The sequence below is a fragment of the Corvus cornix genome, chromosome 9 (genome assembly GCF_000738735.6).
Source record: "Corvus cornix cornix isolate S_Up_H32 chromosome 9, ASM73873v5, whole genome shotgun sequence".
NCBI classification, from domain to species: Eukaryota; Metazoa; Chordata; class Aves; order Passeriformes; family Corvidae; genus Corvus; species Corvus cornix.
Window position 1 is genome coordinate 16,886,739 of NC_046339.1, and position 26,893 is coordinate 16,913,631.

Consider the following 26,893-nt stretch of genomic DNA (forward strand, 5'->3'; position numbering starts at 1 on the left):
GATCAGTGTAGGCTCTCTGTGCTGCTTGAAGGATGCTTTCTAAGAGCTCCTTGGACGGTGGCGATGACCAAAGAGCTTTTTTCTCATGAAACCTGGAGACCACTTCGGTTTCATCCCGTGAGCCGGGGTTCCTACCTTAGCAAGTGGTTAATACCAAGAGTAGTTCTTCCTCTGCCGAACCCACCCGCAGCCTTGCCGGGAGAGCATCCTTTGGTGACTACACTCACGGACAGCGGTGTGGCTGCGCTGGCCCGGCTCGGGCTCCCTCCCGGAGCCCCGTCGCCCCCGGGGGCCCCCATATCCCCCTCGGTGCGCAGCCGTCTCGCAGCAGCCGGGGCGGGCGCGGGGCCGTCCCCGCGGCGCCTCTCGGGCCGGCGCTGGCCCAGCGCGCACATGGCCAGCGCGGGCGGCGGGGGCGCGACGCTGCCCCGGGGAGGGTCCGCGGGCCCGGCGGCGGCGGACGGCCCCCGCCCCGCACACCTCCCCCGCGCGGAGGGAGCGGGAGGGAAACCCCCAGTTCCGCTTCCTGACGGCGCCGCGGCCCGGGCGGGGAGCGGCGGCCGGAGCGCGGGGCTGCCGGCGCCCATGGCCGGCGAGCGGACGCGGCGCTTCACGCGGAGCCTCCTGCGGCCCGGGCAGGCGGCGGAGCTGCGGCACAGCGCGGCCGCCGCGGCCGCCAGCGGGCGGCTGCAGCTGCGGGTGAGTGCGGCGGGGCAGCGTCCGGCGGGGCTGCGGGCACCGGCCCAGGTGCGAAGCGCGCTCGGTTCCCGGGGAGGGAGCGGCGGTAGCGCCGGGGCGGGGGCCGCAGCGCCGGCAGCCCCGGCCCGCCCGAGCCGCTCGGCCGTGGGCGCGGAGCCGCCGCGCTCCGCTCCGCGCCTTCCCGTGCCCGTGCTACGGCCGGGCTGACAGACCTCGCTGACAGCCCTCGCCGGCGGCCCGGCGTCCTCCTTTGGTTTTCGCCGGTTTTCTTTCCCTCTGTTTGAGCTTTGTAGTGGCGGATAAGTGATAGCCGGGGAGCGCCCAGCCGGTGCCAGGACAGGCGCGGGTGCTCGGGGCCGGGACAGGCGCGGATCCCCGGTGTGTGACAGCCACGTGAGGTATCGGTCCTGCACAGCCCGGGCGTCACCATCGCTACCGAGAGGCGTGTGCGCTCCCGGTGATTTCCACTGGAAACCCCACGCAAGAAGCCTAAAATGCCACGGAAACACAGACCCTGTTCTTCCTACTTGCATTCGCTTTTGAAATGCATTGCATGAGGCTTCATGCCCCGTGTCTCTCCATCAGTGGAAAAGCACTACAGGACTGTAAACTGTTAGCACACTATTTTAACTGTATTTTCTCCTCCCTTTACATAGATGTACCTAAGTCCTCAGCTGATCAGGCATAGATGGCAAATTGTTAGGGTTCACAGTGAAATATCCGCTAGCCTTTTCAAATCACTAGGCATTTATGAGTCATTTATTAGCCACTTTGATATTAAGATTCCTTTGGACTTAAAGATACGTGTTATGAGCATTATATGACTCTTTAGATGATTAAACATATAATTTCTGTGAATCATTTAATTCAGGTAAATATTTTCCTTTTCTAGTTTTTCAGACAACACAGCTCCCAAAGTAGAGGGAAAGTTGTAAGTGAAAAGTCATCACTTATCAAAGTTTACCTCACGGCAGTGCCTAGCTGTAATACATTCTCTCTGCATAAAACAGGAAGCAATTCTGCAACTGTGTTCCCATAAAGTTAGTGGGCATTTCCCATTTTCTAAGGGCTCTTGCCCAGTACAAATGGACAGCTGTGCTAAAGTGACTGCTGTGCTTAAGGACAGCAGCTAGTTCCCAGTTCCTAGTTATCTGTACACCAAATGTGAGTTGTTTTCTTTACATCACTAGATTTGAAGTGCTTTTACAATCAGCTTACAGAAAGGGTAGAAGAAGTTACATGTCTCTCCTGACTTCCCACAAATGTTGTACATGCCATCAGCCCTTATCAAATCCCAAAGCATCCTTACAACTGCGCCACCAACAGATTTGCGTGGTCATGTCTGCTGGGCACAGAGATCAGAATTTGGCCCATTATCAAACAGTATGCAGAACACTGATGGAGTTTTGGTGGAAACCTACAAGGAACTGTCATGGTTGGTTTGGGCTCTAACCGGACACTGTGCTGAGTAGTTGTTTCTGAAGAGGGTATATTTCAGTTCAGGTACCAGCTAAACTATTGCATTGTCTTATTGCAACTTGGAGTATTATAAATGAAATTCTGTTAAAAGTATGCTTTACTCTGCTGGTTTTTTGCTGCAAGAACACAGAAACAAAACAGAATTAAATTGATGGGGCAAATCTGAAATCGATGGTCTGTTTCCTTAGATGAGAGTGGTGTTTTTAATGTGTTACTAACAAATCTTAAACTGCTATCTTAAGAATATAGCATTTAATTACTCCTCATGTATTCACATTGTATTTTATTCAATCTGTCTTTAAAACATTGAGACTTCAGTTGTAGGGTGACAAAAATCATCCGCCACTTCTATGAGTCTTCTGTGAGACTTCCTGTTGACTGATGAAACACACTGGTGCTGGATTTCATCAGGGCTTTTGATTCAATATCTGAGGCAAATACAGTCAGATCTGAAAAGATGGTCTTTTAAAGATTCTGAAGTTAAGATTTGAAGACGCAATACCAAATTCTGTTTTCAGTTATACCGCTCAGTGGGATCACTTAGAGACTTCCAGATGTGTTTTATTCAGCAGCAGGCACAATGGTTCTGAAGTCTGAGTTGCTTGCTGTGTTGAATATGTATGGCTCTGGGGAACTTAATGAAGTTACCGTCTTTTTACCATACTTTTTTGGGTTGCCAGTAATGTTGCCTCTGAAAGGCAAAGTTTTAAAAAATGCTTTATGCTGCGGTCTCATGACGGAGTACAAAGCTGCTCCCTTCAGAGTTAAATCTTTTCTACCTACATCAGCTAGATTGAGCAGAATTAACCATGGTATCTTGGCAGATGTAACCAGGGTTGCCATTTGGGGGCTGCCGGGTGGAGTGGTGTTCTGTCCTGGGCAGTGATTGCTGCCTCTGGATCCGTAACACAGAATGCCAGGGTGGCAGGTCTGTTGAGGTGCGTTAGGGTTCACTCTAGCCTGTGAGCCTTGCACTCAGGGATGCTGGGATGACGCAGCCATTGCAGTAAAGCTGTTGTGTTGCTGTTGTAAAAAAGTCCCACAGAACCCAAAATTTCTGGCTGAACTTCAACTGACTTTTTGTACCAGAAGTGAATATTCTCACAGAAAAGAAAAATTGGGTGAATTCAGTGAGGTCTGTTGGTTTTCATCACATCTTGCTCTGGATGTATCAGCACCTTATATTCCAGTTATACTAAATCTGGCTTGTGTTGGAGTGTCCCGAAAGTTGGCTCAGCTGCTGTTAAGAGTCTGCAAATAACTGGCAGCTACAAAGGAGGGAAAGCATAAACGTGTAAAGTATAAATAATTACGTGTAAAGAGTAAAGAATTAAGCCTTCTGGTACTGCTTTTGTGTATGTCCTGTACTGAATTGCAGCTGGACTTCTGCTGATGACATTTGAACAGCACCTGCTCTAGGTGCAACCCTTCAGTTCAGTAAGAGCATAGGGATAAAATCTCTAAACTATCTTAGAGAAAAGTGTTGAGTCTTTCAGCTCTTCATTGTTGTCAGTCGTATAGATTGCTTCTTCTTTTGTGTCCTTCACCTTTACTTTTGCTCATTTATTCATTTAATAGGGAAAAACAGTTGTTAGTGTTCAGCACACAAATCTGTTTGTAAAAAGAAAAAGGTGCCATTATAATCAGGAAAAATGAGTTGGTAGAAGTAAGCATGTTTGTCATTTGGTGTTGTATAAGAGAAGAACTTCTACAGTGCCCTGAAAGATAAAAAGTGGAAACAGAGCTTGAAGGTGGAATATATGTGTGTATCTTGCTGGTAGGGGGTAGCTTTGACAGAAGTAACACATTCTACGTTAATTACCCAACTCTTCAGCAGGTGGAAGGAGTGGTGCTGTCAGGTGTTAATGGTGTATGGCTGTACTTCAGGTTGTTTCCATTGCCTCCTTAAGCTTTCAAGTAGAAATGGCAATTCACCAAACTAGCTGGTGAAATAGATCAGCATCATCTAGAAGGTAAATAATTTATTGTATTTTGGAACTTTGATGGGAAATTCTTTGTCTCTTCTAATAGAAAACACTTGTTTGAAAGTTGCTTTATGAACACTCGCTGCCACTGCCCAGGAAAGCTGAATAGCTGCACACAAGAAAGGGAAATTAATATGTCTGTTGCTTCATTTGTGTTTGTCACTGCAGCAGTACTTTGCTGGAAGTTTTTAAAATGGACATGGGCCAGTCAGTGCTTCTAGAAATCAGCTTGCTAACTGCTTAGCTAGTACTAAACTTCATGTTATACTATTATTTCCAGATCTCAATTAATTTGGCTAAGTACTGCTGGCTGCAGTCCTCATCCTTTACATAAAGTATTGTGACATTGTTTTTATAAAAGAGCTGCAGCAGGTCTTTCTCCTCATCTCTCTTCCATCATTAAACAAGTTAATAGCAGTCTGAAATTTGGCTGCTGCTCCACATGTCTTTTTTTTTGGCAGAGGTTTCTTTCCATCCCCCTGCAGCCAAGCACAGCGAGTCATGATGTCCGATCCCTGAGTACTGGCTGTCTCTCTCACATGGAGGGCTGGATTATATGGCTCTCTCTTCTGTACAATATGGGTTCCTCTCCTTTTTACCTTACCTGGGCCCACCATAATTCCTCCCTGAAAGAATAGATCCCCTTAATTTCCAATGTGTATTTTATGTGGTACATACTTTACAAATAACATCTCTGTTTATATTGTGGTTGTATATTTCTAGTTTTGCGTGGGTAATGAACTGCTTTGTGACTCCAGTGGTGCATTGTAGTCTCTCAAGAAGAGGAATGTGTGTGGTTTCCAGCCTCACAGGGAGCACCCATTGCCTTGGAACCTGGATAACAATGACAGAGCTTTGACTGTGCCTACTCTGTATGGCCTTTTCTCCGTATGTGATTTGGCTTCCTTGTTGTGAATGAAATAACACTGAAAACCTCATCTGCTGAGAAGGTACAGTGTTACCTGAGCTACTTCAAAGACAGAAACTGGACTGTGAAAGACCCCTTTCTTCTGAGGATGTTCTGATGTCTACTGTTAGTCTAGGGTGAACCCAAGTAATGCATTTATAAAGGCAGTGAGTCTATCATGGTGTTGTACATAAAATAGACTCTGTGTGCCTGTACATAGGTGTACATGCACTGTCTTCACACACCAGCTGCTAGATTTTTTTTTTCTATTTTCCTGCAAAAAAACCCCAAACTGGTGCAGGAATCTTAAGAGCATGAGCATACAGAGAAAGCCTCATCCTGTTCTAGTGGTCGAGAGAGTTTGTTCATGACACCAGCATAAGGGAGTATCACCTACAGTGTGGAGCTGGTAGTTCTGTTATGGCAGGCCTTTGCATTTGAGATGAGGTAGGGATGACACAACTTGACAGGCATATTTAGAATGTTAACAACCTTGTGCAATGTTGAAATATTAAATAACTTGTTTATATTTGTAATTTACCTGTGAACCTTGTTCATGAATCTACACTCAAAAACTTACCTTTCATTTATAGCCTGTGTGACATCCCTTACTTGCTCAAGCATAAGACCCACATTATTTGTAAGTAGTCTCCTTTCTTAGCAATTTTTTGTTGTTTTGAAGTGTCTGATGAGTAATTTTGTAGATGGTTTTCACCTAGGGTATCCCAAGAACACTTGGTGTGGCCTGGGCAAGGATCTGATTGCTTTCAGCTAGCTGCTGGAGCCCAGATGTAAGGGCAAATCAAGCAAAGGGCACAGACAAGAATGCACTGCTTGCACATTCTCCAGCTGCAAGGCTCCCTCCTCTGCAGGCAGACAAAAGGGGCAAAGTCTGCTCCTGAGCAATTCTAGGAACTTCATCTGGCACTGGGGATGAAATTGATACAGAAGTGAGGAAAAGGAGATAAGGGAACAGAGCCTCAGAGAGGGTGGAGACAGAGAAGGGAAGAAAATGGTTTAGAAAGAAAAAAAGTATTGGAGAAAATGGGGGAAAAGAGAAAAGACTTTGTGGGGAAGGAGAGGCTGAAGAAGACAATAAAACGAAGGAAAGAAACTAAGAGAGCTGCAAGAAAGCTTCGTCAGGTTGGTGAATAACTTGTGCAGATAAGCCATTAATATGCACTGCTGGGCAGTCATTTAGGAGGTGGGGAGAGCCAGGCACTTGGATTTAAATGTAGGGTTTTTACTGTTGTCTGGCATCTGTCACTTGACTAAGACTTTGTTTTAAATTCATGGAAAGTGAGTCACCTTGAGTAACTCAAAATGCTCTCAGGTTATAGAAGTTGCATTAACTCCTTTCCTTTTGCCTGCAAGGTTAAATAAGGGGTCTTGAGAGGGAGAGAATGAACATCAATAGCAAAGAGAAGCTGGAAAATTAAGCCTTGTGTTGGCTTTGGAGGAGGATGGATACACAGAGAGACAGTTTAATATTGTTGTGGTTTATAACAGGCAGTTCTGCAGTGCATATGTCACTTCCAGAAGTCAAAATATGTTTGTAACTTTTCTAGCACAAGGTCAAAACCCTCTGAAGTAGTGACACAGATGTGATTATTACACAAAGACTTGCTTGTCATGTGTGTAATGTTTCCAGTTTTGGATTCCCTTCATTTCACAGAACTCAACAATAATTTTCAGAATCTAAATTATACTTGCTGTCTGTTTTATAACAACTGTATATTCTATTTTAGCAAATGCTGACTTTATCCCTGGTTTTGTTGATAAGAGAAACAAAACACCAGGAGCTAACTGCCCAAGTTCATGCAATAAATCTATAGTAAAAGCCTTAGAATGATTGTGTCCAAGTTTATCCCCCTGCAGGCTGTCCTGCCCCATATGGAGGAATAATTTGCCTGGCTTCACAGTCCCCACCCTACTCCTCTCACTTGTGACCTGGGGAAATTTTTTCCTCTTTTGTAAAATTGTAAGATAACTGAAGGCTGCCTGTCCTTTGCATGCTTGCTTGGTGTAAATGACCTCTGCTCATGCTGTCCCTTTCTGGGCAGAGCACAAACAGACTCCAAATAGCAGTGTAATAGGAGGGTACTGAGCTGCATTAGTGTTAAATGGTGATGTGTGTCAGTGAAGCCTTCCGGAGGTGGGAAGGCTTTTTCCACTTCTCTCTTTCTCTTTTTTTTTTTTTTTATTATTTCCCAAGTGTCCCTTCCCCTCCTCTGTTCTTTAGTTGGGGTGCTCAAGGCAGAAGTCTATTATTTTTTCTACTTTGTGTCAGTGATGCATAATCCCAACCTAAATGCATTGCTTAAAGAAATTTTTTGTTGATTACTTACCATTTCTGGTACTAGTTTTTTCTTCATTCTACACACAGGAAAGATGTCAATGTTGCATTTTTGTCGTTAGATTTTACACAGGTAAAGAGTTCCCTTGGAGTACTGGGGGTAGGTGGTGCTGCCCAGCCTCTCCTTCCCAGCTTTACTCTGGGAGTTAACATCCAGCCTCTTTGTTTGGGTGCTGTAATGTTACTTTTCAGCTGGAATCCAAATAGTGCATGTTTTGGAACACAGTGTAATGTTTTGAGATGACATAATGTAGATGTTCTTTAAGCTTGTATTAAAATACATCAGATGGGGAAATCTGGATGTGTTTGTGACATGTGTGGGTCCATACTGTGCAGACACTAGTGTGAGCTGCAGCTGTCATTGGGATCCCAGGAAAACATGGGGAAATGGAGATTTCAAAAAATTGAAAGATACACTGTGTTACGTTTGAAATTACTAATGCACTCCTTATTAAATAACAATTAACTTACTGCTAGACTTTCTTCCCCCTATTGCTGCTGTGCAGTTGTATAATATGCATTATACAGAAGCTTAGTATGCTGTCAGCAGTGCGGTGATTTTTTTAAATTCCTGTGTAGTTACCTGTTTTTTCCTTCACGGAGTGTGGAGGAAGTGGAGGGCAATTCTGTCACTGAGTCTGAAACGGGCTGTTCAGGTAGGAGAGTAATGCTGGCTGACTTAAAGCAAACATGATCCTAGGTTACTTTGACATGTTGACCTAAATTAAATGATGTAGATATAATGAAATTTAATGAATGCAATTGAATTGGATATGACAGAGGGGGGAAAGCTTCATTTTTTTTAATGTGTTACTGTTTATCAACAAGAGTAGTACAGAAATATTCTCTCTGAAACTGGTATGATTAGGAATGTTTGGAATAGCAAAAAAGAAAAAAAAAAATCTATCATCTTTGGATTTTAGTTTTTAAGTTGTTGTCATCTAAATGTGTTGCTTGGCCATGCTAGATATACCTGCTTTGGCAACCATGTTTAGGTTGATTATTTTGAGGAGTGTACTTTAATTTGTAGGCAAGAATGAAAGTCTGGATTCTTAAGTGTCTTCTAGCACATGGCTCCGCTTTTCTAGGGCTAAGTTAAAATCTCCCCACATGGGGAGCACAACGGCTCTGCAGACCAGGCCTAGAAACATCTTTTATCCAAAAGCTGCCTGGAACGTTTCAACAAAGGGTAAATGTGTCTATCTTTTGATACAAATTCCTCAGTGATCTTTGCTCTAGATTGGGTTTTTCTTGTGGTTTAGGGGCAGAGGTTGACATGGTTTGAAGAAAATGTACTTTTAAAGTGTGAGAAGATTCTCCTGTGATCTGAGTTTTTGCCAGGCTTGGGGACAGAAACAAGTGCGTGGCAGAGGGGCATGAGGAGAGGGAGGGGAAGACTGCTGTGATATCCTCTGGCCACCGTGGGGTGTAACAAAGCCTTAAACTACTTTTTCCATCTCTTTCTTCTGCTATGAGGCGCTTGTTGCAGCTTCCTCCTTGCCCGCTCTCCACCTCCTGCCTTCTTTCCCTCTTAGTCTTGTGCAAGCTCTGGCAGCCCTGGGGAGAGTCTGAGCCAAGAAGTCAGCAGAATAGAGGAAGGAAAGGCTGCCTATACCCAAGCACTGTGCAAAATGTATGTTCAGTTTGAGGGAGGGCAGGATTCCAGTCCTCCACATCTTCCTTCTCTCCCCTTTGGAAGCAAACACAGCACTCCCTTCCGTGCTATGAGTAGGTGCAGGAGAAAGGATTCAGAGCTTTTGAGTCTTTGAGTGAAAGTGGTGGGCTGAAGTCAGCCTGGGGGCTATTGATTGGGCTGTGCTTGTTTAGATAGTAAGTTATCTTTGGAGCCTGTCCTGTGAAAGAGCTTTCTCCATTGCTGTGGAAGTGCCATGGCACAGGCCAGGCTTGATGTCTTTTGTTAGGAATGCCTCTGTTGCATTTCACACACCATAAATAACTTGTGGTATTTGTAGCAATCTCAATCTCTCTTTGAAGATACCAGTGTACCGCCTTTTCCCTGGCTTCCTTTTTTTTTTCTTCTTTATTTGTTACTAAGTATCAAAAGTGGTTCAGGGGCCTAAATTTGGCCATCCTTGGGATAGAACTGTCTCATGGCTTTGAACTTTAAGCTATATGGAACAAAATACATGAAAGCTCATTGTACAGAACAACTGTGCGTTGACAGGGAAGGACCTTGGGAAAACAAGTCCTGGGTCACACCTCTGATTCTGTGTGCAGAGAGAAAGGGAGTGATGAGTAAGTATTAAAACTAGTAATGAGCAGACTTTGATATTTATTCTAGAATATCATGTGGTATGTGAATACCTTTTGTATTCACATATTTGCAATGCATACTAAAATATGTGCTGAGCCATCATGTTTCAATTGTCAGTATATAGGCACACGTTTTTCCCTTCAATTCATGGGTAGCAGGTGGACTTCCATCAGTGGTTAGAGACCAATTACAGTAGCAGTGTTAAATATCATGCACAGCTCTCCTCTGAAAGCAAGTTACTAAAAAGCATCTGCCTGTTCCAAAGCTGCATCTCACTTTAGGCCTTTAACATAAGTAACAGTTGTTTTTCCTTTGAGCTGTGTGATTGCACAGTGCCTCCGTTCTGCTGACACCCTTTCATTAAACAGCTAAAATTGCAAACACTGATGGAAACTAAGTCATACAGCATTAAGTAGGGTTGAATTATACTGCTCTCTTTAGTGCTACATGAATTTATCCTCATAGCTTCCCCTGAATCAATGAACACTGTTTTGGAGGTTTTGTAAGAGAACCTACAAAACAGAAATTCAAGAGATACATGAACATATATTTGGCTTTTCTGGTGAAATAATAACCTGTGGTTTAACAGCAACATTAGGAAATCCCCAATATGAACAAGAAAAAATTGTAGTCAAGGTAGATGATTACTTGTCTTCAAATGTCTTTCAGAAACCTCCTGCTCCTTCTTTTCATGTTTCAAATACATACCCAGTTGTTTCTGTGTTTCTATAGACTTTGGAAAAGAATTGGAGCTCACGTAACACACCAACTCCAAGTGGTTTAAGTGTGTTTGGTTTGGAAATGGAAGAAGATGGAATGATAGTTTGGGGGGGGGAGGGGGGGGGCGTTATGTAGCAATGATAGTTCCAGCTGGCTGGGGATGTTGGCAATGAAATACTTACTGCCTTCTATGTATTCTTTCCTCAGGAAGGGTGAGGAGAAAACTGTTTGCAGAGAGGTTTCAGGTGAACATTACAAGTTACTTGTGTTGCAATAAGGATGAGCAGTAGTATACATGCCTTAATATGAAGTTTATCTCCTTTTTTCTTTTTTCTTTCTAGAGTTGTTCTTACAATGAGAACCCTTCAAAATCACTAGCTGTGGCCTGTATGTTGCAGTTAAATATTATCTTTCTCTCATTTCTTCATTCTCATATCTGCCCACTCCCTGCTTTGCTGCCCTCACCCCTTCCAGTCCTGGATCCTTGTTGTGCTTTGTGTCCCTCTCCCACTTGTCTCGGAGCCTCTGTTAATGCCTCTCTGTGCAGGGAACAGTGTGTCATTTGTGTCAGGCACCCTATCTTTGCCTGCCATCCATGCCACATAAAAACCCACTTCTTCCAGGAATGCTCCTTGCCAGTCTGCAAATGGATAATCTCTCTGCTCCTCCCGTCACTGCCCCGTGTTGCTCTGCCCTGCCGCATCTCTCGCCCCCATTCTGGTGATGGAAACTTTGGCTTTGGTGATAGGCCTCTCTCCTGGCTTTAGTGTGGGGTTTTACATTGAGCACATGGGTTTGTATCAATAGTTGCTATTTCAATGACTGTTCACCAGTCATGCTTATGATTTCATTCATTTTATTATTGGTAACATCTATAGGCATAATACATGCTAGTTGCTATTATCACGGGCTCAGCTAGGCAGATTTTTTTTGCTTTTTTGAGTCTGTCTGTATGATAACAGGAATAAAAGCCGGCTAAGTGCAGTGCAAACGGTATGACTGCTTTTAGACAGTTTGGCAGGAAATGCTATTTCCTGTTCTGTTTGATGTTCTGTTGCCTTTTTCATAAATATTAACCCATCTGGGGCTTCAGCATTTGTTGTTATGGTAGGAAAGACGATGTCAGTGACAGCCAAATTTAAATGTAGTTGTTCCTTTAAATAGATTGAACAGGTTCTGGTTAAAAAACACAGAATTGCCCTGCTATTCTTTTGACTGCAGTGTAACATCTTCAGATTTCTGTCTGCATGGTCAAGTTGGAAAGTGGGATTAGATTTGCCTTTAAAGTATGGGCTCACACCAGTGTGGTTTGCTCTTCTGGATCAGGTTAGAGCTTCCAGAAGTCCTGTGTCATAGGCAGATGCCAGGTTCCTCAGCACTCCAAAGTCAAATAATAATTGTAGTGCCATTTGATGTATTTCCCAGATCGCCAGATAAATTTTTATTTGGAATAGGATGATAGATACTTTCTTCAGAGGATTTGTGTCTTTATCTCTTGAGACCCCAAGCAAGTGCTATCCACAGGGGTGCCAAGGTCCCAGCCCAAACTCCTGTATGATGGAGGTGAACCTCTCTTAACCTTTCACCCTGCCTGTTCCTTTTGGCTGGCAGTCGTGTGAACACTGGTTCAGCAGGATGTCTTGGTTAGGGTAGTACCTCCTATCAGGGTGCAGCACTCTTTTGGGGCTGGCTTTTAAGCCTGTGGTTTTTTCAAATCAGATGCTGATAGATGAGATTTGAAAGCCAGAGGGTACTGCTTCCCAGAGTGCTGAGATCTTCTGGCACATTTGTGCTGGGTGGAGGACATCTCTAGGTGTCTCCCTGGAAGTGCAGTAGCTTCCCTTGCCGGTGTTTGTGTATGCCAGTGACACTGTGCCCCAGCAGTCTCCTCAGTAAGTTGCCAGCCTGATCTTTTGTGAAGAGCAGTCGTGTTGAATTTAGTGTTACTACATCAGGAGTGAGGCACTGATACTGAGAGTGAGTAATTGTAACCAAGTCTGCCCTTATGCCTGACAGTGTGTGTTTGGTATTTAGCTGTAACTGTTCCTAATCTGCTCAGCTGCTTGACAAAAGCATGAATGACATCGAGGTGAGAGCTCTTCTGTTGCAACTCTGTGTTACCATGAAATAATTGTAACATTACATTGAAAGTGCTACATGATTGTTAACTTTAATTAGAGCACTAATTATATATTGGTGTGAATTTCAGCAGAAATGAACAATTGCTATCTCTGCATTTAAATTTCCATCTGAATTGTAAGACAAAGTTGAGAATATTTTCCCTTGGTGTGAAAAAGGGGTATGTTTAAAGGGAATCTGCATGTACCATCATATTTTCACTTGGATATTGCATGTTCTAATGAAAGCTTTGGCAGCATAGACAACCAGACTGTTGACTTCCTTAAACAACAACTATAAACCAATCTTTTGGGTTAAAGTTCCCCTGTGTACTCTGTAACATTTAAATAATTTTCTTATGAATTTGCACTTTTTCTGCTGGAGCTACTTAAGAACATAACCCTGTTCAATGACCAGCTGCCAGCAGAAGAATCAGGGGGTGATCCAAGAAGTTGGTAATCTATTTTAAAATCTAATTGCATGGTGTACACAGTTAGGGAGCTGCTTGATACCCTGAAATAAATCAATTCATTTTTGAGTGTAAATAATTATGATTTCTTGAAAAACACTATCTGGCTGATCTCTGTTTCCTGCTTGGTTGAGAAGTCCTGAAAGACTAAAAAGAGAAGAGGTTAACGTTTGAGTACTACCTAAAATTACTAGGATCCCTTGAAAGTTCATTTGAGATGTGTCATAATAATCTAGAGAATGGCATCACATCTATTATATACTAGGTAATTTTTTTTAAAGTACTTCTCTAAAGTGGTTCTGTAAGAACAGGATATTTTCATAAATATCAGTTAATTTTACAAAAAGTCAATAGCACATGCTATTAGGACTTCAATAATAAAAACAAATTACTTGTAATGAGACATTTCAGTCAGTGAGAATGAAAGATCTTTGCACATATGTGTATTTAGCTCATAGTTTCTACTCATATTTTAGTCTCCCTTAGAGTTCAGTATTAGTCTTTCAAAACACACATGTTACTAATCAAAATATTATTCTTCTAAGGATTTCTTCCTGAAATACCAACCAGAAGACATATGTTTATAGAGACTGTGTTAGAACTTAACAAATACAGGCCAAACAACTTATAATTGGGCTAGTTTTGCTTATTTTGTATTTTGTTGAATCAACAGCCTTGTGGATGTGAATGTTAATGGATACCAGAAACTTAAGGTTCATTAGTTTTATATTTTGTATGATTTTATTCTCTTCTGGAGGTCAAATAAAAGAAAGGGAGTGAAATCCTGACATGAGACATAAAATGAAAACCACATGTTGTACAGAAAAGCTGTCCAGGGGACAGTGTCACTCGTTAGCTGCTACAATAGCTGTTACTTGGTTTGATATAGTGAGCACATTGTTGTGCTGTGAAAAAAGCCCAGCAATATTATTTCTAAAAGGGGCAGGATGCTTTTTGATTGCGTTGGTGTTTTTTGTTTTGCCTTTTGGGGTACTTTTTTTTTTTTCTGTGGTGATAAGGGAAAAGCTGTGGGTTTCAGGCACTTCCTGTGGTGTGGTGTGAGAGGTGGCAGAGGAGCTGTGTTTGAGTTGCTCCTTTCTGAGAGGGTGACAACATCCCAGGGAGCACTGTGGGTCTGAGGGAGCTTGTCTCTTTTCCATGCTGTTGTATGGGTGGTCTCACTGTTCCAATGTGCAGCTTGGGCTTCCTGGCTGGTGTAAAAGCATGAGGAATGTGAGCCTCCCTGAGCTTCCAGATGTGCTGAGAAGGGAAATGTTTTGGGGCTAATCAGCCCCCACATTGTAATCAAGAGGTTAACTTCTCTTGCAGTATCTGGCACTATATGCACACAGATCCCTTGTCTTGTGAAGGCTGATGTTTATGCCAGTAGGATTCTCTGTAGGTGGATTTCTCTTTAGAAATTAACAACTTGCCCTGTGTGCTTTAGCCCAAGAAGTGTCATGGTTAGGTGGTAACTTGATATGATCAAACAGGGAAAAGGTGCGTGGCTGGCTGGCTGCCCCTGGACCTGTCAGATTTGGGTAGGGTTTTTTGGGTAATATGTAAACAAACAAAAAAATCAAGGCAGCTCTGTATTTATAGCCTTAGAAACTTTCAGAGTCCTAACTTTTAGCTTCTTTATTTTGGATTCTTGGCACTGATAAGGAAAAAGAATCAGAAGCCACATTATTATACTGCTAGTGGAAACAATCCATATTCTTCTTGTGGGATCTTTTCTGACAGATAAAAGGATACATCTGCAGATGCTGTATTTGGGGAAATGGGGTGATGGGAGAGCAGCACCCGAGACAACACAGTTTTTTGCTGGCCCACATATGTCCAGATTTTACTTAGCATTTCTTTTTTTTTTACTTCATCCACATTCTGTGCCTAATTTTCCCTTTTGCAGCTGTAGAAGCTTGTGCTTGGAAATTGAATGAGATTGTTCCTTTTGGTTCCTTGCGTCTGGCTGAACTCTTTGCATCTGCCTCAAAGTGAAATTGCCTTGAAACAATAAGCAGGGATTGTACATCTGACTTAGAGTTGAAAGAAGCCTGATTGGGAGCCTCTTTTGTTTGTTTCTGTGTTAGGTTAGATACAGAGCCTTGCGTGAAATGAAATTGTATGGTCTAAAATGGCCAGTTCATCACCTCTAACCTTTGGTTTGAGTCTTTGGCTTAGGTGGCTCTTCTGCTTTGGTTGTGTTTGGGGCTTTCCCAAAGAGGGCACAAATTTGTGCTCTGGTTTGTTAGGCTGAATAAGCCATGTTCTTACACACTCACAGAATAACAGTGTGGAAAGAACTTCTGGAGGTTGTCAAAGCAGGTCCAGAGAGACAAGGTTACTCAGGCCCTTGTCCACTTTCCAAAGATGCCCTGTTCCTGTGTTTGACCACCCTTCATGGTTAAAAGTTTATATTACCATATTTGATTGAATTGTCCCCTATCACGTATGTTCTGTTCATTGTGTCTCATTCCCTGCTGCTATTTCTCCATGGAAAACCTTTCTCTTCTCTATACCCCACTAGAGTGTAGACTGGCAAGGTTTTCCATCAGCCTTCACTTCTTAAGGGCGGGCAAAGGTATTTTTCTCAGCATTTCTCAGCATTCTCCAGCCTCAGTCTGTATTGGTGATCTTGCAAAGAATTTGATCCTCTGTGTAAGTGGACTTGTGCTGGGCATTTGAGAACTGGACACAGCAACCACATTAATTTGCTGGGCACACTGTTCTGCAACTGACTCATTTTTGAAGGTGGCCAGGCCTGTTCGTGTACTTTCAGTGATGTTTCAGCAGGGTGTTCATGTCATTACATTTAAACACAGGGGTGTAAGTAGTCTCTTTGCTAGAGGTACCTCGGATGATATCCACATCTATACTGAACTCTGCTTATGCTGGTGTCGTATTGGTAGTTGATGATCATTTTGGCATTGGCCTCTGCTTCCAGCTCTTCCTCCTTTATTTTCAGCTGCTGAATGCCCAGCTTACAGTAGAAATTCTTAGCTTCAAGGCATTTGGTGTTTTGAATTAAAAATTTATTTAATTAGTTTGGAATGCTTTAGGCAGCTAAACTCCTGGCTCCCTGGGGCAGCCCATCATTTTTATGAGGGAGTTTGGAAAGGGCTTTCTTGGCCTGAAAATCCAAAAGCCTCCTGTGAAGAGCATGTGCAGAGCCAGGTGGGAATTGCTGCTGATCTCTATCACATGCATAGTCCTGACTCAGAGGCAGAAGGTGTTCAATACTACTCTCGTCCTGTCAGTCTGGCATCTGAGAGAGAGGAAGGATATCAAAAGTGGGAGCCAAGAGAGGAGTGACTGTAACCTCTCTGGCCTGGCTTCATCTGCAGGGGAAAAAATGGTGGGGTTTGGGTTTTTTTAATTTTTCATGCAGACAAAGAAACATGCTTAGCTCCCAGGTAGTTATTCTAAGTGCTGATATAGTGAAGAGTGGGAAACTGTGCTGGAGGGCTGTGGCTGAGGTGGAGATTCCATCCAGGCTGCCACTGAGTGCCACACTTCAGTTCTCAAAATATTTTTACCCTGAGTGCATTTGCAATCAATACAGTCCTGCTTCTCTAGCTTATCTGGTGTGGCCTGAATTTAGACCTGTCCTGTGTAAGCTCTGGCATTTGTGTATGAAGCCTGACTTGTTCATTTAATACCTGATTCCACTCTTTCTTGGTTGTAAACCATTTTTTTTTTTTCTTTGTTAAACAATGTGAAAAACATTAAATGAAAGAATTCATTTATGTTATTTAAATTCCTACCTCAAATGTTAAGGCATGTGCATTTTTTCCTATTCAGTGAGTTGTTTGAAAACTAAAGGAGTGCATGAGTAGATTGGAGTGTGCCAAGAGATTCCTTCCTTTGCAGGCTCTCTTGTGACCGAAAAAAGAAGCATCGTTTCAAAGAGTTAGAGGCTGAAAGTGCTCTAGTTGTGGAGCAGTTCTGGGTTTGGTTATCTGTTGTTAGCTGAGTTTTAAGTAGAAAGATGCCATTGGCTTGGAGTGGAGGCAAATTGGAATAGAAAATGCATTTTCTACCAAGATATTGAAAATTCCACTTTGAGTGGTCTTTTTGAGAGTAACTCCAGTCTCTCTTTGTCTCTGTTTGTGCTTGCTCTGTGTTTCTAGCCTGTCTTTGAACAGAAATACTAGTTTTGTATTATGGCAAGCTGTGGCTCTTACAGAAATAGAGAATAGGTTGCACATCCTGAAGATGAGATGTCAGCAGTAAAGGTTTCTGTAGCTCTTGTCCAAAGTTTGTGGATGTGGGTGAGAGGTTTTGCAGTGTTTTTTTAGGCCCTTGATCATATTTTAGAGAAGAAGTGGTATTTTATTAAACCACCATGCTGCTCAGGCCATTCAGCATAGAGAACATTGCTGTACAAATGGCACCTCGTCCAAACCCACATCTTGCTCTTAAAGCCTCGTTAGTGGCCGCTGACGTCTCTGTCTCTGTGTGCCCTGGGAGGGTGGCTGGGGGGTGTTCCTGCTTGGTCTCCCCAGTTGCTTGGTTCTTTTTCCAGTGTTTCCATAAGTGGCAGGGCTGGTGCCAGGGCAGAAAATGGAGAATCCGTTTGCTCTGCTGTGGGAAGATCGTCTTCCCATGTAGCTGTGTGTGTTTCATTCTTTAAAATTGGTTTGTGAAACGAATTCCAAACAAAAGTCTTTGGAATTTATGCATGACATGGAGATCTTGGACTGTGACAGGTAACAGACGAGTAGCACTTTGTTTCAGCTGTAAGGAATGTCACAAAACCGACATGTTAGAGTGCAAACAGGCACTGTAGTATTTTTTGGTTTTATTCCTCTATGCCAGTTTTTGTTTTCAGATCCTCCCCCTTTGGGCTAGTGAAATGGAAGTCACCTGAAAACAGGATCAGCTGTTGATAATGCTATTTGAGGGGTTGTGTGTGAGTTAAATGTGTATCTTGCTGAAAGAGGACAGCAATTTGCTACCAGTTCTTTTTGGGAACTAGTGGGGTGGTGGCCGGTTTTTTCTGTTGTGACTTATCTGTAAAATCTTTGCTTTAGAAGTGTGAGCTCAGCCAGGGCTGTAACTTCTGGTGAAAACTCTTCACAGAGTTTATCTTAATACATTATATTTTTATTTAACTGTGTGCCAGGGAAAAGATGAGTTTTGGTAGCTCCAGTTCCCCACCAGTTTTATGGGATAATAAAAGTTCTTTTTAAAAACAAACAAACATTTGCTTTGTAGGTTACGTAGTTATTTTTCCTGGTTTGAAGTCAAAGATTTCTTTTTCCCATTACATGTTTAAGGAAACCACAACAATGCTCTTAGCTGCTCTTTGGAATATTCTGTGCTAGATCCAGAAGCCACTGAAGTGCATTGAAATAAGGAGGTTTTCATCACTGCCTGTGGGCTGCAGTATTCCATTTTACTTGATCTAAGAATAATCCCATTGATCTCACAGAAGCTGTAGTTGTGGAAAACTACCTGTCAAAGTGAGGAATGTCTTGAAAATCAGCAGGGCGCTTCACCCTGCTGAAATAAGAATGTGGAAACTACTTGCATGCAGATTACAAATTTATTTCACTTTTTGTGTAAAGAGAGCATTTTGAGAAACCCCTTTAGGGTTTGAAGCTCCAGAGGTAGGGGATTCTAGACCAGCTTCTGTCATTAGCCTGTTGGAAATCCTTACACCAGTCTTTTATAACTTTGTTTTCTTATTTGCCAAGTGGCTGCAATTTGTTGGTGCCATCTGCTGTGAGATCTAATGGGGGAAACCTGTATTTTGGCCGTGTACACTGTGGTAGTAATTAAGAGTCTTCCACACAACTTCTGTATAACATTTTGCACCAAACATGAAATAACAAGGGAGTATTGAGAGGAGGAAGGCAGCACTGGCACAGGCAGTCACGGGGAGCCTATTTCTATGCTTACCTGACTTTTTTTTCTTCCCTCCCGTGTCTGTAGCAGTTGTTTCAATTTTCAGCTGGTAAAGTTAGGAAGCAGGAGCTGTGAATTGGTCTTTCATGTACTACTCCCTAGAGGGTGCCAGACACCCGCGTTCTGCAGCCCTGTGTGCTCTGCAGCCAGGTGACATTGCAGCCTTGTGCTGGTTTCTTCTGACTCGCTGTAGTGTGAGCATCACTTGCTGCTGGAAGGTGCAATGAGGAGAAAAGAGGTGGCTGAATGATTCAAGCACCTCTCACATAGTCATAACCGTGTACTCTCATTTGTGGATTTTTACTTACTCTAACTTGTATGTTATGAGTTGTTTGTGTTGGTCAGGGATAACTTTGTGGGAAGGAAACACAATTTCAAGATGAAAAAGCTCTAAATCATTCAGGAGTTGTGCTGACCGGTTACTGCAGTAAATGCCTCCTTTCCTGGGTTACTAGGGAGCAGCTGGTAGAAACTGAAGAAATACAAAGCCTGTGTATTCTGACTCTTAGTGACCCACTCCACTGTTTGAGACCTCAGTGTTTCTGATATTTAACCATTTTTGCAGCAACACTTGAAGATAAAGTGCCTGAATGCTTTGAAGAGGGTATGCTATGAGTGGAAGGCACAAATGCTATTAATGGCTTGTAGCACCTGTGACTACATAAGCTTCTTTGAAGTAAATGTGGGATCCCCATGTATCCTCTAAGGCACGTTTTTTTTCTCCTCCCTCAAAACATGTGGCAGCAGTGGTTCAGCCTAATCCTGCACAGCCTCTTGCAGGCCACTGGGCTGGATGTGAAAGGTTTGGGACATAACTGTTGGAAAGAGAAGACAGGGCAGCTCCTTGAAGGTGGATTCTTGTATTCCCCCAGATCTACACTGGAGCAGACAGAGAACAGGAGGTGTGTTGGAAATGCTGCCTCTGTGGCAGTGAGAGATGCCACTGTAACACGGTGTCCTCCACATCACTTTAAGGCTAAAGTCATTAGAAAAAAGTGCATGGAAAGACCTGAGCTTTTACTCAGGTATATGTACTTACAGCTTTTTCTCATGCATAAAATATGCAAGGAAAAGAGACCAATTAATGAGGGTTTGTCTCATTAAGCTGACTGCCATGAAGACCATCTCTTGGAGATCAGACTTCACCTGTCTGATCTGGGTCTCGATACTGATTCCTTGGAGGCTGGTTAAGATTCCACTGTTTGTTTTGAAGTAGCAGAGCATGAAGAGAGACTTTCAAACTTGGGTGCATTTTTTTCCCTCTGCTTTCTTTGCAAGTGCCTCCAAGCCTTTATGAAAACAAACACTGGAGACAAAGACCTTTGCTAAGAAAATGTGTATCAGGTCTTTTTGTTTCGAAAGGGTGATGTGGATGATAAATATTTAAGTGTCGAGAGATGAGACATTAGCTTACGGAAATGTGGGTGATCCTCATTTGCATCCAGGCAGAGTGCAATTTCGTTGCCATATCTTGCCTCAAATGTTCATCTGCTACTTGTATGGACTAACTTAAGAGAAGTTTTACTATAAAACGGTGGGTCTATATGTGGAGCTGTGAGTAACAGCCACTGGCCACTTACGTTGTTTATGTGCTGCTGGGGAGCTGCTCATCATCTGTACCAGGTTAAGATGTATGTGGAATGGAAACTTTGGTAACTTGTAATGGTGGCATGAGCCTTATCATCTCTAAAAGTGCAGTTCTTAATGTTTGTACAGATATGCTGTCTTTAGTGCCTGTTAATGGCTTGAGGCTCCTGTGGGCCGGACTAAACATGCTGCTGTAAGCAGTTCCAGGCGTGTTCCTGTTCATGTGAATGGCTCCTGTGCTCGCCTGCCACTGCTGCTTTAGGATTGCCACACCACAAGAGCTTCTGTGTAGCTTCTCAGGATATGTCATGCAAAAATACCATGGAGAGGCAGGCTTGTTTTCTATATTATAAAAAACCCAGCCAAACAAAATGGTGCATGTCATGCTGACAGCTGAGAGGTCTCATGGCAAAGGGGGGTTCTAACCTGCGGCCATCCTTCTTGCTTGAGAAAAACTCAGCCTCCTTTGAGATGGAAGGAAGAATCAGTGTTGAATTTGACAAGTCATCCTCTCACTAAAGGATCTTCTCCAAGACTTGCCCTTCTGCCTTCCTCTTTAAAACCCTCAGCTGAAGACCAAAATACCAATAGGTTGTATCCTGTTTATTACGATCACAGAAATTCAAATGCCAGAAAGAGAAAGGAAAATTAATGGAATAAAGCAAGCTGTGGGAAGGAAAACAGCTTTTAGGGTGGTGTGCTAATGAGGTATGAAATAGGTGTGTAAGAAAATGTCTGGTAGCATGTTCAGAAAGTCTAGCAGCGTGCAGAAACAGAAATATGGGAATATTGTGGAAGAGAAATAACCCAGTGCTTAGAGGAGAAGGAGTTTGCTGTCTGCTACAGACTTAATGCCAGAGAGAGTTTGCCTCTTCAGCCCCTGGCTGCCCTTTGGCAGAGCTGGCATGGCTTTCGTGTGGAAGCTGAGGCTGGAATAGCGGTAAGCTTGAGGATACAGATGCCTTTGAACTCTGCTTTCTTATCACGGACTTTATAAGACGTGGCAAGTGTGACCCACTTCTGTTCCTGCACAACTCTGCTGCTACACAGACCCAGCCCTTGGAGCTGCTGAGGACTGGGTCACTGAAATCTTCTGGGTTAAAACAATTATCTTGCCTAATTTTATTTTTTTTCCTTTTCTTCATTGAGTTGCCTTTAATGGTCTCCTTCCCAGCCTGTCCCCATAAACCATCATGCTGGTGTTACATGGCTACATAGCATAGCTAAAATGAGTGGTGATTAAGAATGGAGTGAGAGTGGGCAGTGGAAGACTTCCAGTGTGCATATTGCTTAGCCCAGCATTGCTGCCAGACTTTGTAATGGGGAATTAAGGAGTTGCTTGCACAAAGGAGTATTTTGCTTCCCGGGGGGTTTAACTGAATTTTGTTTCTGGATTAAAGTGCTAATTAACACAAAATAGTGCTCAGTGCTTCATTGTAAGAGTAACTAACACTGTTGATAGTTAGTGTATAAACATAATGTATGCTAATGAGATCCCTACCTTTGTAAAACAAAGCTGTTAATCCTCCATGTGTGTCCAGGCATTTTCAGTGGGCTGGGAGATTTCCTTTCCAATGACAGCTCATGCGTCTTTGAGATTTCCTTAAAACAGAAGGGTTTTTTTAGCTCCTCAGTGGTTTCTTTTCCCCTGTGCATTAGCTGTTTTTCAGTTCCCAAATTTTGATCAAGAGCTGGAGGCTACTTCTGGCTGCCTTTGGCTTGTTAGTTTACTTGCTTTCAGACTAAGCATCATTTTTCTCTCCAAAGAGCTGAAATGCCAAGACTGTGTCATTTCTACTTGTATCTAATAATAGCTTGATCCACAAATAATTGTAATGAAGTTACTAAGGCCACTGGCAGAGAATAGTGTGATCCAAAGACCACTGGAATGAATGGGATTCTTCACTGAGAACAAAGTGAAGCCCTAGGGTGCTGTTCCATGCACATATACATGACCACGTGTGACAGTGTTGGGCTGTGCTATGGAAACCAAATTTCAAAAAAGAGCTGCCAACTCTCCCAGCTGAGCACTGGTGAGTAAAGGAAGATGCTATACAGACAGACAGGAGATGTGTTAGCAGCCCTCAGGATAGCAGAGCAGTTGCCATAACAGCCAGCAACTGATGTTACCCAGGACCATACTGCTGCTGCTGGAATTAGAGTAGGAATGAAAGTCTCCCAGCTGCCAAGTGCATCATCTGTGTGGCCAAGGTGTCATTTGCAGCTCTGGAGTAGGCAGGGGGCTGATGAAAACATAAACAATAGTAGCAGTGGCAGCAGGATTGCTGATTTGGTGCAGGAATTGCTCAGATGTGCCACTGTGCCCTTGTAATCCCATTAGGAAAGTCAGACTAACAAGCATGATAGGATAGGCCCCCTCTGCAGGGTTTGCTGCTGGGGAGGCAGGGATGTCTCCTCAGCACGTGAAGGGTGTGCCCAGGAGGATCTGAGGGGGAAGAGCCAGGTGGGTGCACTGGCAGGTCTGGGGGGTCAGGTTGTGCAGTGCCTGCCAGTGCTGCTGACTGTTTTCCACATGCACTCAAAAGCAGTTTGCTATAAAGAAATAAAGGCAAGAAGTAATGGTGATGAGTTTGTTGCTATTAAAGGACAGATCTAAAGGATTTACCTTTTCTTGGAAATGCTTTAATTTGAATTATTATGTCTTTTGCCATATTGCTGAGCAATTAAACTCTACTTAAGCCTGGAAAAAGTACTTCCATGAAAAGTTTTCAGTGCAGTTCCTGGCTGAGATTGTGAAGAGGAGAATTATTTACAAATGTCTCATTAACAGACATTATAAGGTTGATTATGTCCCCGTGGGAATTGATGACAAAACTTTCATGGCCTTCATTAGAAATGAAAACCTTTTGATGCAAAGTAAATATGGTTTTGGGTGCACATATAATAAAGTTATACATATTAGCTTAAAAGCAGGTGCTCTGGAAACCCTATTGGAAATTGTGAGTTTTCCTAATGTGTAGGAGGAATCCATTTTCTGTAGGTATTTTTAGTGCTAACTTCCTCTCCTCTGCTATTATCTTACACACTCTCCCATTAGTGCTTGCTGTGTTTCCAGGTCAGCCATGTGATTGCTGAGCATCCCTGCCTGCTTTTGAATGACTTGCCAGACAGGAGCCAGAGAGGCAAGTTGTTAGTGCTGGCTGCCAGCAGCCACTTCTCCCAGCCTGGACCCACTGATAACCCACAGAAACCCTCTCCTCTCACCCTTCTGGGAAGGTCATCGCTGTGTGGTTCAGAGCGAGACCCTGCCCACAGAGACCCTGCCCTACACAGGCTCCTGTGAAGGTGTAAAGATGTTTCTCTGTGAGGGCACCTGTGTGTTGGAACACAAAACAGCCCCACTGTTGAGAGGCATTTCAGAGCTGCTGCTTTGCCTTGAGCCATGGCTGTTTTAGTATGAGCTGGATGAAGCACACAGATTTCTGCCTTTTTGCCACTTGTTACTTTTACAACTCAAATGAACTTGCTGTGCTTCAGAAAATTGCAAGTGGTGAAAACATTGCAGCCCAAATCCCTCTGCGAGCTTGAGCTTTTTTTTTTATGTGTGGTAAAAACCCCTTAGGCAAAGTGTTTTGAACCCAGCAGTGCTGATAATAAGAGTTAATAACTTTCCAGATACTGGCTTTTTTGCTACATACGACTTTTTTAAAAAGGTATTTAAACTGATCCAGCCAGTTACTGTGGATGCCTCTGTGTGTGTTTAATGAACAGCTGGCTCTTTTGAACTGGGAATTTTAATACTTTCAGTTCCATGAAACTGGAATCGGAGGAGGCGGATGATTGTACAAGAGAAGGGAGCGCATTTTCTCATGCGAATTCAGGAGCAGGGAGGGAGAGGAAAGCATCGTAATATTGCGTGTGTTTCTGTTTCAGTGGATCAAATCTTTCCTCTGTCTGCATCCAAGCTATTTGGTTGTGATCAGATGATCAGAGCTCAAGGAAGCGATTGGAGAGCGAGCTGGCTGCAGCTGCACTGTAGGCTGTTTTCAGGGACAAGGAGCCACTGTTTTTCAAACATAGCATAAACATAGAAGTTATTTTGTAGGCTTCAGGATGCAGATATGGGTTGTGCTGCCAGCATTGTTCTGCTCCAAGCCTTTCGTTCTGTGGTACAGAGGAACTGTCCACATATCTGCAGGCGACGACGACGAGAGGAGTTGTCACATGAAATTCTGCCGCTGGATAGCGATGATGAAATGAGCAGACCCAGGACTCTCATCATAATGGTATGGTATACTTTAATCGAGAGAGAGGTGACAGAATTATTATTACAGATGTTATGGGATTATTTTTTTTCCTTTAACTGTATATTCATAGAGAGAGAGCAATTGACAGGCAATTTGTCAGGTTAGTTCTGTTAGTTTGCTGGTAGAGTTGGTGTATCTGTAATGTTACTTTATAGGTGAAGCTTTAAGCTCCTCATAAGCTCTGTGTAAAGTAAATGTTCTGTTATTTAATTGTTAGTGGGTTTTATTGCTGTTTGTGAGATAGGCAGCACTGGAGCTGGTAGCTTGGTTATGTTTTATTTCAGACTTAGAATTCCAAACAGCAGACAGCTTAGGAAATGTTTGCTAAGTCTGTTCATCATAAAATCAAAAACAAACCTAAAAGCCAAGCCAAACAAAACAAAAAATCTTTACTTGCACCCAGGATGCAGCTGGAATTTATATTAAGTTATATGCAAATAAACTCCCATATATCTTTGCTTCAAACAGTTTGCAGCAGTAAAGTGTTTGCTGGATCACTGCTTTCTGGTTTACTGAGTTGCTTCTGTTCTTTAATGAAGGGGGGCTTGAAAGATTCTTAGTCTTGAAGCATCATTTTCTTCCTGAATTAAATTTTTTATTTTGTGATGGGAATATAATAAGCACTATAGGTTTATTAGGAATAAGTGACAGGGTTGTTCCTCATTATAAATCACTATTTCAGAATGAGGAATACACTTACTGCCTAGTTACTGCTCTTCTTTGCCAAATACACATCTGGTGAGCAATTACAGAACCCTGGAGTGGTTTGCATGTGAGGTGGCAATGATTTGTTACTCTGTGGCTCTCACTTGATAAAAATATTACCAAGACACTGAAAATAGTATTTTTGCCAGTTTTTCAGGACACTCATTTATATCATTTAAGTGGTAGACTTTGAGGAAGTTCAGAGTGCACCCCCATGATACTCTGATCCCACACAGGGCTGTAACTTAGTGGTAAAGAGTAACATTAGAGAATTTAATAGCTGTCCTGAGCAGCTGTTTTGAATAGAGCATTGCTGCCCATGGAGAGGTGTGTGGTGCAGCCATAGCAACGATAGTAGCAAGGACCCAATCTCAGCAGTGCTTTATGTATCAGCCGAGGGTATTATCCAGTGCATGGGGAGCCTCATGGTCATAAGGAGGATGGGAATGGATTTCATCATTGTGAATCTGATGTTAAAGCTTCTTGTGCTCCAAAAGTATCTATGTCTATACAACAAACTCTTCTTTTTTTTTCCACTTAATGGTTAAATAAATTACCTCAGCAGCGTTTAAACAAATAAATGTCTCCTTCCTGGTAGTAATTTCAAGCATGATGAAGTGAGAAACGTCTGGAAGCACATCCGAGTATGGATCATCTGTGTAACTTGCTTCAGTCCTTGGAAGAAAAGGGTAGTCTAGGGCGTTGTGGCAGCAAACACTGTGCCAGCCTTGCCAAACCCAGAAATACTCATCAGCAGCCTGAGTTGTGCTTCTTTGTGTAGTAAGTCCTGTGAGATCAGGGCTCCAAGAGCAAAGGTTCTTGGGCTCTCAGGGAAGTGAGGCTTTACCTTGCAGTGGGTAGGGAGCTGTGGCAGCTGCCCACCACCCTGCAGAGTTGGGGATACCCAAAGGAGAGGCATTCTGGTCAAGATGGTCTGTTACCTGATGCTGGATGTAGGCTCTGAGATCCCCTCAAACGTATCCACCTGTTGTACTAACAGGGGCTTAGGTTTTCTGTAGCAGTGGTTAATGCCCTGATGTTTGTCCTGCCAAAAGGCTGCCCTTCCCCAGGAGCTTTGTTGGGATCATTTTCTCCCTCTCAGTCACTTTGAGAGGAGGAGGAGTGGTTCAGCCCTGTCCTGATGCTGGGGTAGGTGCAGGCAGGCACTTTGGAGGAAAGCTGCTGGGCAGAGGTTGACTTTCAGAGGTTGATCTTTCTCTTCAGGATGTGTATTATTACCATGCTTTTGTTTTGAAGCAGTTAATTATGTAAATATCTAAATGAATTTGCCATTAAGCTTTGCAATTAGGCTTAGGAATGACGTGGAGACCTGGTGAGCTGAGAAGAAGTTGCTGCTTCAGAGCACTTTGTGGCAGAATGGATGGTCGTGTTTCCACCTGAATTACGTTACTTGA

General features: G+C 43.1%; 1 protein-coding gene across 16 annotated transcripts in view; it reads left to right on the forward strand.

Moving 5' to 3' along the window:
• Positions 1 to 585: 585 nt before the first annotated feature.
• DOCK10 (dedicator of cytokinesis 10) overlaps positions 586 to 26,893 on the forward strand; it is a 144,943-nt gene continuing 118,635 nt past the window's right edge. For 4 of the 16 annotated variants that reach the window (XM_010406021.3, XM_010406031.3, XM_019289902.2 and 1 more), the window contains exon 1: positions 24,481 to 24,752. In XM_010406021.3, coding sequence (XP_010404323.1) covers positions 24,588 to 24,752 — 165 coding nt within the window. In that variant the 5' untranslated portion in view covers positions 24,481 to 24,587. Of the gene's footprint in view, positions 700 to 24,479; positions 24,753 to 26,893 lie in introns of those variants that run through there. The other 12 variants (XM_039556901.1, XM_039556900.1, XM_039556902.1 and 9 more) reach the window with 6 other exon arrangements.